The sequence below is a fragment of the Seriola lalandi genome, unplaced genomic scaffold (genome assembly GCF_002814215.2).
Source record: "Seriola lalandi dorsalis isolate HSWRI2012SDOR001 ecotype SW California unplaced genomic scaffold, Sedor1 jcf7180002054972, whole genome shotgun sequence".
Classification (NCBI taxonomy): domain Eukaryota; kingdom Metazoa; phylum Chordata; class Actinopteri; order Carangiformes; family Carangidae; genus Seriola; species Seriola lalandi.
The window spans coordinates 2,237,265-2,250,700 of NW_019525660.1; the positions used below are offsets into that span (position 1 = coordinate 2,237,265).

At 38.0% G+C, this 13,436-nt stretch overlaps 2 protein-coding genes across 4 annotated transcripts in view; one reads left to right on the top strand and one right to left on the bottom strand.

Annotated features, from left to right (window-relative positions):
* Window positions 1–510: 510 nt before the first annotated feature.
* LOC111648286 (uncharacterized) lies at window positions 511–3,336 on the bottom strand. The gene is made up of 6 exons (XM_087171723.1): window positions 3,288–3,336; window positions 2,816–3,145; window positions 2,250–2,606; window positions 1,956–2,081; window positions 1,819–1,862; window positions 511–1,703 (listed from the first exon to the last, which is right to left on the bottom strand). Exons 1-6 carry the CDS (start codon window positions 3,328–3,330, stop codon window positions 1,569–1,571), a joined length of 1,035 nt encoding a protein of 344 aa, XP_087027849.1. The 5' UTR covers window positions 3,331–3,336; the 3' UTR covers window positions 511–1,568.
* A 4,468-nt stretch (window positions 3,337–7,804) lies between these two features.
* LOC111648287 (uncharacterized) overlaps window positions 7,805–13,436 on the top strand; it is a 15,565-nt gene continuing 9,933 nt past the window's right edge. For 2 of the 3 annotated variants that reach the window (XM_087171778.1, XM_087171779.1), the window contains exons 1-3: window positions 7,805–7,924; window positions 8,122–8,463; window positions 8,558–8,902. In XM_087171778.1, coding sequence (XP_087027904.1) covers window positions 7,882–7,924; window positions 8,122–8,463; window positions 8,558–8,902 — 730 coding nt within the window. In that variant the 5' untranslated portion in view covers window positions 7,805–7,881. Of the gene's footprint in view, window positions 7,925–8,121; window positions 8,464–8,557; window positions 8,903–9,348; window positions 9,466–10,276; window positions 10,342–10,614; window positions 10,990–13,436 lie in introns of those variants that run through there. The other variant, XM_023398137.2, reaches the window with a different exon arrangement.

Genomic DNA, 13,436 nt, shown 5'->3' on the forward strand with positions numbered 1-13,436 from the left:
TGAGCACACTAACAAGCAAGTAAAACTAAAACAACCGTTAGAGTCTGTTCAACTAAAATTAGCCTGCTGAAGCTTATGTAGCTCATATGTAGCACCTCACTTCATATCCTGTTGAAGCTCATAGTCAGGTCTGTTCTGAGTAAACTGGTCAGAGGGTGGAGAAATGGCCCACCACAACCTGTGTCTGTGCGTGTAGCTGCTGCATGTGGTTTCACTTGTTCTCAAGTCACACATGCAGAATATTTTTACATGGTGATGTGAGACCAGAGAAACAGAAGACAAAATAAAAGATGAGCTGTATCTAAAACAAACAATGGTCCCTATGTCTTTTTGTTAGTCTCTCTCTCTCTCTCTCTCTCTCTCTCTCTCTCTCTCTCTCACCTCCATGGTTAATGTTAGTAGTTCTCTCTTTCCCTGCAATGACAAATTATGACGTTAATTATAACTTAATTATGAAGTTATGACCTGATTCATTTGGGAATGATGAACAAACAAGACTATGTAACAGTCTGAATGAGACAACCAAGATTTATTTAGGAAGTAAAACACAAGATGGACAGTCTTTAGTCAGGGAAATAGAAGAGAAAAGAAGATAAAGAAAAACTGGTAACATGTTAGTCACACCCACGATATGTAAAAGTCTATCATGCTCTTGAGTTCACAGCTGCAGGGGAGATCTGTGTCTTTTGTGTGGAAAAACAAACAAACTTGCATTTTTCATTCGTACAGCAGAAACTATGAAACATGAGAAAAGAAAAATTGTTGATTTTCTTTATATTGTTATTTCAATAAATAGCATAAATATATATATAATAATATATATATATATATATATATATATAATAGTAACAGATCCTGCCAGCAGAAACAGTTTGGCATTAGAAAGGTTGTTTAATTTGTTTCTTGTAAATAAGGCACAAAAAAGGCCACAGTGATGTGAAATAGCGTGGGATCATGGGAGTTGTAGTCTTCACCACCATTATAAGCTTCTCCCACTTAGGATTCCTTCAGTGTCAGTTGGTCAGGAGGTTTTTACTAGGAGCCGAATTATCCGCAGAGGCGTCCTCCTCCATAACAAACGGGCCAGGGAATTTAAACTGTTAGAAACAACGAATAAAGCAGTTTCACATTAAAAATCACTAATTCACCGACGCTCCTTGGCGGACACAGGACGTGTCGGAGGGGCTGGGATCTGAGCTGCCAAACAGATGACCGATGACTAAAATCCTTTATCTGGTTAAACTACATAGATGAAAACAACCAAGGTGTAAAAAAATCTTAAAAATGTGGCTTAAAACTACTGAAGTTAGCATGCTAACTAGCTAGCCATGGTGTGGTCAGACCGTCTCGTCACTTTCTGATACTGAGTCCCTGTAGCGTCCAGTCTGCCCTGAAGAAGTAGCACTGCTCAGAGGACGTATTATAACTTCTTGTGTTGTAAGCGCAACAATGGCTAAAGCTCTCCAGAAGACTAGCAAGTAAACAGCTGTTAATACTAACGCTGGCTATGTAGCAATAGCAAAACTTACAAATAGCTCCTTTAATAAGCAAGACAACCGACTGGATTGTTAATCTGTCACAAAAGTCCTGACGTCAGTGTAGACTGTCTCTCCCTCGGCCGTTTTTTCTTTCCTTCTCTCTGCTTTGCCAGCTTTCCTCTTGGTGAAGGTTGCAGCAGAATAAACCAATGAGGCTTCATCTCTCTGAAAACATATATCATTAAGAAGGTTATAAGGCAGAAATATTTTATAGCATTAACATATGCAAGGAGAAAATATGCTAATAAATTCAGCTACATCTTTTCTTTATAGACCTTACCTGCTGACTTCGCTGGTAACCACTGCCTGTTGCAGCATCTGCAGCTGTAGATTTAAGATTTAAGATTTACACAAAGGAGTAATGTAAATCAAGTGAAGTTGTCTTTTGCAAAATCCAGTTTGATAAGAAACTATTACCTTTGTAACAATCACAAGTTTTCTTCTTGATGATATAAATCAGGAAGGCAATAACAATCAGACTTATAGCCAAAGTAGCACATAACAGAGCTGTACTAGCCTTCTGCAAATCCCACATGTTGAATTCTGTAATGATATAAGGAGCAACTAATGAAGGTTAATTGTGATTTGATGATGTGAAAATTCAATAGAAGCAACTATTTTATGATACATGATCTTAATGGATTCCAGATTAAAAAATTAAATATACAAATATGCAAATTTCACAATTATATTAAAATGCTCTGCAATTACCTTCAATGTCCAGTTTCATTCCATTTCCAAATAATATCTCTCCACACGTGGCCACAGCGCAGTAATGAGTCCCAGCATCAGAGGAGCTGACGATCTTTGAGAAGTTGTAGACACATTTCTGTGTCGACTGAGCCTCAGGACTCTTTTCACATTGATCACCACTGCTTCCATGCGCATAAATTAAACTGGGATGAGATTCATCTGCTCCGGCTCTGAACCAGTACACACTGTGATCTCCTGGACATGTTGTCTTCTCAGAGTCAGAGAGGACTGAACACTGGACAGCCACTGAATCTCCTGGACGGACTGGATTGGATGGAGGGACTTGAATGACCATAGTGATATTAGGTTCTGGTCCTGGGAAATACAAACACAAAAATAAACATGCTTTGCTTAATAAAATGAAAAGAAAATTATTTAAACATATTAATTTAAAGACTTGCCCATAGATTACAGAAATATGTATCTTTGTATGAACATGTAGGAAAATTAAAATGCTGTTCCAAATTGTGGTGTTGTGGTGGACATTTTTTAATGAATGTGAAATTTTTGCAAACTGTATTTACCTTTAATTCTCAGATATGTTCCTGTTACAAATTTCATGTCAGTCCGTTGTACTGTCATGCAGTAGTAAACTCCAGTATCACTTAGCTCTGCTTCACTAATATACAGAATAAAAGTTCCAGGCTCCTGTTTTGCTGTAATGCGAGGAGTCTCATTAACACCATCATAATCAAATGTAAATGTTCCTCCCAAGATTTCAGGGAACTTCCCAGAAACAAGCCTGATCCAAAATAAGCTGATGTCGTAATCAGATGTCTGGCGGATACACGTCAGCTTCACATCATCTCCAACCCCAACAGTCTTTGACTCAAAGATCTGATCATCGATGGATCCTAAAAATACAAGTAGATAGAGAAGTGATTAATAACAGATATATATCCTTTAATGCCCAGTGCTAAACTGATGCAAGAAGATGATTATAAGCTCAAAACACATATTCCAGAATATGGAAAAAAGCTGACTTTATATACTTACGTCCCGCTCTGAGTAACAGCAGTAGATGGAATATGATCAGCATTTTCCTGTTAATTCACTTAAACCCGGAGTTAATCTAAACCCTTTATTAAGATGATTTGCCCTAATGTAGTCATTTGAAGTGGGAGGGGACAATGTGAGAGCAATCTGATTGGCCTCTCGTTAGGTTGTTGTTTAGTATACCACCACAGCGGAAATCATTTCGACCATCTTTCCAGCCTAAACACATGAAACAACACCAACAACGAGCTTTTGTTTCATGTTTCATGGTGGGTTTCTATATCTGACACTGGGAGACAACTCAACAGATGATTTGATGTGAACTGCAGTAATCCAAAACAATATTCTTCACAACATTTTCCTTTATATTTCCACATTAATTAATGGGCTTTTCGCCAAATACTCACTAACATGGTCAAATATCACCATCCACGTGTAATTTTCAGCAGTGGGGGTCATGTATTAGAGAATTTCCCTTTACACGAAGGGGCACAGAAGAAACAATATGACACAGTAATGCACACTTTTGTGTTGTAGTGTGTCATTCACCTCACTGTTGTACTACCATATTTATTGTTGCAGCCAGGTGTCCAGAAATGCTAAAATATGATTGACGCATGGGTATTGTTCCTGTCACATGTCAACATGATTTACTTATGTCATTGTTTGCTCTAAGTTTGATCCATTAAGCCGACCAAACACAGAAAACAACAAAAACAAAAGAAGCTTACAGACTTGTTGCCAAACAAAACCTCTAGTTCAGTGATGATGATTTCAGTTCAATGCCACTTTTTTTCCAGGACGATTAAGGTAAGAAAAATATTGTGATGGTGAATGAACTATGATTAAAGCCTCTGCACACCTAAAGTCTACAGGTGTTTTTACTGATGTTGTTTAATTAGACCTCTGTGTCTGTTTAGTGTGTGACAACATACACTGTTATCATTCTTAGAAGTGCATCGAATTTGATGACACCATGTCATTCCCTTTACAGCTCCACCCAGCCTCCACCTCACTAGAGGTCCGTTCAGCCCGTGTTGTTGAGAACTCTCGAATGGGTGTTCAGGGTCTTTACAGTTAATGGGAAGCTTTTCATCATGCTACATGAATAACACACTGCAGTAGTTCTTACACTGGGAACTATGCATGCGTTGCTGCTTGAGCGTGGCAGCTGCTGTCGCTGACCTGCTGCGGAGAAGCACGCATGTGTTTTCATACCGGCTGCGTCTCTGCTGCGTTGCTGCTAATGCAGTTCTCTCTCTCTCTACATAGAGTTTGCAGTTTACTGGAATGTTGGATTTCTCGTCATTTTTAATTAATTTCTGATTTATTTTTGATAGGAAATGTCACTAAAGTGTCACTGTCTCCACATACAGCTGCTAAAAATGGTAAAAAAACATATATTTATAATCTGTCATATTCAAAGAAATATAGTTGATGGTGTCAATTTTATGAGATGATACTGCTATGATGTGAATATGAATATCAACAGATTTTTTTCTCAGTCTATTTCTGTTGGGAGACACGTGTGACACGTGTTGAATCAAAACAGTATTATATGCTCTGATTATATCACTGCCATCAAAATCAAATGACAAACATATGATTTACAATACAACCATTTTTGTGTGATTTGAGGACAAGTACTGAACCCAAAAAGCCTTTAATTATAAATGGTGTATGTGTAATATGTCAGTAAATACAGTATAAGAGCCTGTGGCCCCAAATCAAAAGCGTTGTTGTTGTTACCACTTGGTTGAGCAGCCATTTTCCTCTGCCACACACAACGACAGAGGAGCCATCTTAAACATTGTGCAAGCCAACCAATTCAGAAGCTCCACATCATCAGTGATGACCCTCCCACTCTTCATGTCAGTCACTTACGCAGGAAGAGCACAGCACACAGAGCTAGGGAGGTGGTTGTGGTCACACCATCCATCCTCTAAACTCACTTCACTTCTTTTCAGGGCGCTGCTGAAAGGCAGTAGCAGAGCAACACGCTCACAGTTTTACAGACACACGCTCACCTAGAGGTGTAAAAAGTGTCTGAGGTTTTTCCCTTGCAGTAATGTAACAAAAATACCAAGGTGGTCAACAGAAAGAAGTCCTGGCCGATGCCATGTTCAGTGGTGGAAAGACTCTCAGTAACAGTGACAGACACAGTCCAGTACAACACCACAGACTCTGGCATCAAACAATGACCGACGTAGAGTGGAGGTGTCCAGTACAACCCAAGCTACTTGCAAAGTGTAGGGAGACAGAAAACAGTTAAACAGACAGACAACCTACAGGGTTAAAAATACAGCAATATTTGTCAGATCTTCACGATTTGGTTTGTGGCCGTCGTCAAGGTCAACATGCTGTTGACCACAAGACTAAAAATGTTGGTTGTTGTTAATACAACATGTGTAGCTGGAGTTTTGACACATAGAAAATTACCAGACAGTTAAATAAATGATCCCCTGAAACAATGGTGTGTCCAGCCCCTGTACACATACTACATATATACTGTTACATGTACAGGAGGATTGACACAAGAAAACTAATTCAAAACAAAAGCCTTGCAGTAAATACTTTCATAAACTCTTGATTTCTGTCTTGAACTTTCTTCTTTTTCTTTGTGTCCACACTGCTGCTGCATCTGACACACAAATAGACACAAATAAACACATTCACAGTCACCACTGACAAACAAATGATGCATGGAAACTTAAGAATTGTTGTGGCTGTGGTTTCAAACTAAGGTGTGAATACAAAGAGGCTTTTCTTCCTCTCTCATTCTCTATTTTAGCCCCAGGAAGCTGGGCTTGTACCGCTGTTTTCAAGTTTTTAAAAAGGCCAATTGAATACAACCACAGTATGCTTTATTATTGTTCTGATAATTAATAATTACACAGCGACTAACGGGAGTAGTGAAAAGGTACAGGAGGGATGGACACAAACTAACTAACTACAACTAAAACAACTGTTCAACTAAAATTAACCTGCAGAAGCTTATGTAGCTCTTCCATCGCTTCATATCCTGTTGAAGCTCATAGGCAGGTCTGTTCTGAGTAAACAGCTTCAGTGGCTGGTCAGAGGGTGGAGAAATGGCCCACCACAACCTGCATCTGTCAGAGAGTAGCTGCTGCTTGTGGTTTCGTTTGTTGTTCTCAAGGCAGTCATGCAGAGAGACGGAGGAGTTTATTAATGTTAGTATCTGTCCCCTGGCATTTTCTAACACAGTATATTTTTTTAACAACGAAATAGTAATTGTATCTAAAATAATAAAACACGCCCCATGTAGCTCGCCACGCTTCTGTCTACAGTTGTGGGAAGTTGTGGTGAACAAATACACAGCAGTTCAATGTCAAACCACCTGCTGTATATCTACTAGTCTCTCTCTCTCTCTCTCTCTCTCTTTGTGTCTATGTGCACATGGCATAAATGTGAACCAAAGCTGAAACGACCGGTTTCATACAGGTGAAAACATTGTCCTGGTTGAGGCCCATGGTTAATGTGAGGTCTATGAACCTGAGTCATCTGGGAGCGATCAAGAAAACAGATCTGGGTTAGAAAGACTGGTTTACAAAGCAGTGACTCATAAAATACAATATGGACAGACTTTAGTGAAAAAAAACTGCCATTGTCAATCAAGTAAACATGATCTTGACTTCACTGCCAGTAGATCAGGAGACATTTGAGTCTCTTATGTGGAACTCCTTCAGTTTAACTTTAACTTTTCCATTTGCACAGAAGAAACTACTCAGAAACATGAGAAAATAAACATGCTGTTCATTTTCTCAATGTTATTTTAATAAAATCATGATTGGTGCAGCTCATTATAAGGGTCCTCAGTAATGTTAAGGTTGATGAAATTGAATTACTTTGTCTTAATGACAAATTGCACATTCTTAAGAGCTCTGTCTCTCTGCCTCTCTCAAATTTACCTTTGAATCCTCCACATCACTTGATTTTCCATCTGCTTTTGGTCACATTTCCTCTCACCTCTGTCCTGCAACTTTCCCTCAAACGCACAGACCCGCCACCCACACTGCAGCTAACATGATTTGAAAAAATCCTTATGTGGAGTTTCAAACATCAAATGTTTTTAAGAAAAGTTTCCAGTCCTCAGGATATTTATCCCACTTGCTCAAAAGCCCAAGATTAGTTTGACCTAGCTAAGTACAAACAGTGGAAGAAAAACAGCCAGCTTACACAGAGAGAGGAAAATACAGCTTTCAGCAACTCCAATAGTGTCACATTTTACATGCTGCATCTCATTAGCTAGCAAACTAGCCACCACCACATACAAAAATGATTAGGGTCTAGTAGAAAAAAGTGTGTGGGTCCATCTGGGCTGCACTGAACAATAGAAATATTGCTCCATCTAAAAGACAGTTATCAGGAAACAAGAAATTCAGTCATGATTAAGTGGCTACATGTACATCTCTTATCAAATGAAAATGGATCATAGGTTAGGTAAATGTAGGCGGGGAGGTTATTTTTCTTTATTTCAGCCAATCACTGATTTGTTCTCTGTATAATCTTGTGACCAAATCTTCCATTCAGGTAGGAAGACATCAGTAGCACAAGAGAAAGGTGCTGTACCACAATGATTGGACAACTGGCTGCTTTGATTCTTCTTAGCACAGTGTGTAAGTACACGACTTACCTAGTGTGACAAAAATACCTCTGTTTAAATATAGTCAAACTGTTGTTTGATTAAATTTAAACATAGTCATATATTTTAGGCAAGGCCCTGTAATAATAACTTTCAGGTACATATTTTGCATTTTGTATTTATTTTCTCTTTTCATGTTGTAATTTGTTTTTGTTTGCTTCTTTTCTTCAGCTTGGACTCAAACTGCTGAGGTTTCTCACCTGATCTCTTTGACTGTAGTTGAACTTGGTGGCAGTGTTACTTTTGAATGTCAAGTCTCTGACATGAAAGAAAGCTTCTCCTGGTATAAGCAGCCTCTTGGACATATAGCCCAAAATGTTGCCGCTGCAGTCCATGGCAAACTAACAGTTAGTAAAAAATTTAAAGACACACGTTTCACACTAACAGAAGGAGATGATCAGTGTCTTCTTACCATCAGAAATGTCAGCAAAGAGGACGAAGCAACGTACTTCTGTCAGAGTGGAACAGGATATTTACAGGCTTTCAACAATGGCACATTCTTGTCTGTGAACGGTAAAATATCCTATACTTTTGGTGTTTGTGCTGATATGAATGAAAAAGTTTAGAGTGTGAAATACTTTTAACTCTTTTTTACTGAATCACACAGATCATAAACAGCAGAAACATGTCTACGTGCATCAAAGTCCGGAGACAGCATCAGTTCAGCTGGGAGCCTCAATGACTCTCCAGTGTTCACTTCTCTACAAAAACAAAGAGAGCAGAGCCCAGTGTCCAGGTGAACACAGTGTGCACTGGTTCAGAGCTGGATCAGGAGGATTTCATCCAGGCATCATTTACACTCACAGCTACAGGAGTGATGAACAAGAGGAAAGGAGCTGTGTCTACAGTTTGTCCAAAACTATACAGAACTCCTCTGATGCTGGGACTTACTACTGTGCTGTGGTCACATGTGGAGAGATCCTGTTTGGTGAAGGAACTAAAGTGGAGACAAGTATGTATTTACAATTGTATTTGAATCATAAATGAGTCTTGCGTAATTTAATTTAGCGTAAATGTAAATGAATATCAAGATGATTAGTCTGTTGGTTTCAGGAGGATAACTTAATGTACTAACTTTTCCATCTAGACATTTGAGACCTAAAACATTTGTTGTGCAAAAACATTGAAAATAAATTTCAGTCACAATAATTACATGATACGTTGTTTTTCCTCCTAGAAACATATGTGCCTTATTCCATTTCAAGTTACCTTTAATCAATGAATCAAACACTGTTCTCTACGATATGTCAGGTCTTTAGCTCAGAACTCAAATAAAACAACAGGATATTTTTGACTAAACATCATATTGAAGATCATTAGTTTTCTAAATGCCATTGCTTGGCGTTCAAAAAACCAATGATTACTTCTTAATGTCTCTTGGAAAATGTTTATATTCAGGATCAGAGCTGGAGCCAGTTGTCCTTGTTCTTGGAGGACTGTTGGTCTGCTGCGTGGCTGTGGTTGGCATCCTTATTTACTACATAAATCAAAGGACAGTTTGCGAACATTGTAAAGGTAAGTTCACCGTACTCAACTTCTGATTTCGGTTATGCTTTCGATGCGTCGCTTTAAGAGCCCGAACGTATGAAATTACATTAATAATATTTTGCAAACCAGCTTGTAACTGCCATAAATATTTTAGGCCTATAGCACAGCATTTCAGAGAATGGTGTGGTATAAAACAATATTCTATATTTTCCCATATTTACATGTCACAAGCTGCATTGAGCACATTACAGGTTTTTTTCTTTAATGTAAAGCCAAAAACTGAAAATATGTCCCTTGTTCATTCGTCCCTGTTATTGTAATGAAAGGTCGACAGTAACGCACAATGCTATTTTAATATGAGATTTAATCATAAAGATTTATTCTGTAGATTACCTTATTTTTTTCTCAGGTTTATTGGAGAATTGGAATAATTTAAATAATGTTTAAATTATTGCAACTCATAAACAGTACATATACTGTATATTGTATTCTGTTCCTTGATTTAGATTGGGAACTACATACTCCACATTGCCTGCATGGTTAGTGATGGTTAAGACTGGCGGAGTGATATGATGTAAGGCAGCAGGGTCATGTATCACGGATGTGATCGGTGTTCAGTTGTACTACCGTTTAACCGGACATTAAAGTGGTTCTGGTTACCCATGATACTGTCCCTGTGTCATTGCTCCACTGACATCCCGAAAGTAGGTTCATACAACAAGAAATACGTTTATGGTTAACGCCAAGAGTGATCAGCGCTACACTACGACAGCAGTAACCATATTCCTCATGTTTACATACAATGTGAAGACTTTGTGTTGTTTTTGTTTTTTAACAGGAGCAATGAGTTTTTCCCATCATCGTGGACATGACGAGTCAACTGTGGATCAATCAAATGATCTGGTAAATATATGGTGGTGTGTTGTCTTATTTGTCTTATATTACCTTGTAGCTACAACATAATGTCTTTCACTATATGATAAAGTTTAATGGGAATAGAGATAAAAGGCACAAATGTAATAATACTGATGATGTAATTTCACTGTAAAGCAGTCCTGCCCCTTATGTTCTAAGTTTATACTCTAGACCTGATCCCTAACTGGTCTTGATGTTACAGCCCTTATCTCTGAATAAACACAAACATTATATTGTATAATATATATTATATTTTTGCAGGATGGTGAAAAAGAGGCAGTGAACTATGCAGCACTGGATTTCTCTGCAAGAAGAGTGAAAAGAGGAAGGAAGAAGAGAGAGTCACCACAAGAGTGTGTGTACTCTGTTACATATTACCACAAGCAGCAAAACCCCTCTCTATAGGCAGAGCAACTCCCTATAGAGGCTCTCACCTTAGGGTGGGGGTTCACCTGTCAACAGTAGTTTTTATTGAAAAGATCCACACTGAAGGCTACTGAATTTTGCTTTTAAAAAATGTTCACATGGAACAGATGCAACACGCTTCTAGAAAACTGCACATGGCAAGTAATCCTGTTAAATCCCTCTGAAGCTGTCAAAGTCCAAAACTTGATAAACTACTGTTTATGTAAGTGACAGATGGATTTCAGTTATTCTGTTGTTTGTAAATCTCAAGGAAACCAACACAATGACATGTCCACAGCAGCTCGAAATCATGTTCACAAATAGTTTAAATGGTCACTCAACAAAAACAATCAACCAAAAAGAAAAAAAAAGCAGCATAAACTCTATAGAAATGTACTTACAACAGATCTATGGTCTCTGTGTCTAAACAAGATTCACACCGGTACCAGTCAATCAGGATGCAGTGGTTTCTAACTTCTATTACTGTTGAAACAGTCACACTTGTTTGTCTTGATGATACAAATGAGGGAGGCTATAACAATCAGACTTAAAACCAAGACAGCACACAGCAGAAATATAACTGCACTGGCCGTCTGTGACCACATGCAGGTTCCTGAAACATCATGAAAAGACAGAAACAATTAGTAAAAGTAAATGATGTTTAGTATTAGCTACCGGTAAGATGATTTTACATCCTAGTGGTTCTTATGGATTTTAATGTATAATCTGAAACTTAAATGTGCAAATTCCCTAATTAACACAACAATAATACAGATAATAAGAAAAATAATAATATCTTGATCCAGTTTTGTTCCATCTCCAAATAATATCTCTCCACATGTGGCTACAGCACAGTAATATGTCCCAGAGTCAGAGGTGCTGATGTTTTTAGGAAAGCGATAAATGCAGCTCTTCAGAGAGTCAGATCTTTTCTCACATTCATGTCCATCAGTGTAGATGATGTCAGGATGAGATTTACCTGATCCGGCTCTGAACCAGTACACACTTTCTCCTGGACACGTCTTGTTCTCAGGGTCAGAGAGGACTGAACACTGCAGAGTCACTGAGTCTCCTGGACGGACTGGATCAGATACGATCAGCTGCTGAACAACAGCATAGTTTGATGTCCTCTGAGAGTTTCCTGAGTGGCACATAACTGAGTTAAAAATTTAAGACATCCCAACATATTCAGAGAATTAAAAAATATGATTAGAGACACTGGAAAAGTATGTAAAAATAAATCACATTATTACCTTTCACACAAATATGTCCCACTTCATTCTGTTTTATCCACTCTGTGATTGCACAGTGATACATTCCCTCATATTCTTGAGTCATCCTCACAACCCATCAGGATGATAAATCTCTTATCAATATTTACCTCCAATCTGGATTCAGAAAACTCTGGTGCATACTGAGATTTTATAGATGTCAACACTGACACAATTAATTTCAGAGTATCCCCGGCACTTTGCTTGTACCAGCGGAATCATCTGCTGCCAATCTCAACATTAGGCAGAGCCCATGTTAAGGTCACGGGTTCACCGAGCTGAAATGTGATCAATGGAACCAGTGAATCTGAATCGAAAGAAATCATACGATACATTCAATAAAAATGATTGTACAATGTCTAAAAGTTATGATGCACCTGGCACAACAAACTGGTAGAGAAAACAGAATAAAAACATCCATGATGAAAAACAAGCAGCGTGACCCACAACACCATCACACTGACAATGTCTCTTGTTAGGAGACTTGTATTTCAGTGAGGGAAGGAGATGAGATGATCGTGAGGTCAGACCATCCAATGCATCTGATTGGTTATGGCAAAATAGATTCAAAAGTGTGCTTCCTGTCACACTGGTCTTGAAGTGCCTTGTATTTTGTTAGGCATAGTCTACATTCACTTAATCTTTTGACTCTGAAGCTGTCAGTTTCCTTTTCATCACACAAGCCTTTTTTGTGTGATGTTTGCTTTTGGAACATTTTTTCTTTTATGAAATCTGTTTTTCAGCACTAATAACAGTTGTCATGGTGGCTATTATCATTTCACTTCTGTATGAAAAAGAAAAAGGAACAGGAGAGGAGACTAATGCCAGTTTTAGAGAAAATGTGCATGAACAAATAGTTTGCATGAGGCATATGCAAAATGAAGAACAGGTTCTCAGGAATGAAAGGTTATTGGGATTTTTGTGTTAACAGATCAGTGTGTTTTGTAAAATACAAAAAGAAAAAGAAAGTAGATGTAGAATCATTATGGCCTTTGAACCTCCTGTTTTATGCTTTTAAAATGTTATTGTTCTGTGTTGCATACATTAAACAAGATATTCAATCGATACTTGTACACCAGTTGCTTCCTGAAGTGACTGCAACTAAAAGTCTTTTCAAAATAATCACATACTTTATACTTTAATTTAAATAAATAAGGCTATATTTTAGATGTGGAAGTTTGTTTATTAATAAATGAAACAACACACGTTCATACATGACAAATTCCCTTTAGTAAAGGGTTTTTGTATTGCGCTGATACGGAGCTGAAGGGCTCGGCAGGAAATGAAACTATAATAAAAGTGTATAACAAGAAAGGTAACGCTGCAACATCTTGAAACTCTTTGAAAACCCAATAAAATACACACAATAAAGGACAAAAAATTATAAGGTTGAGATGCTGAAGTATT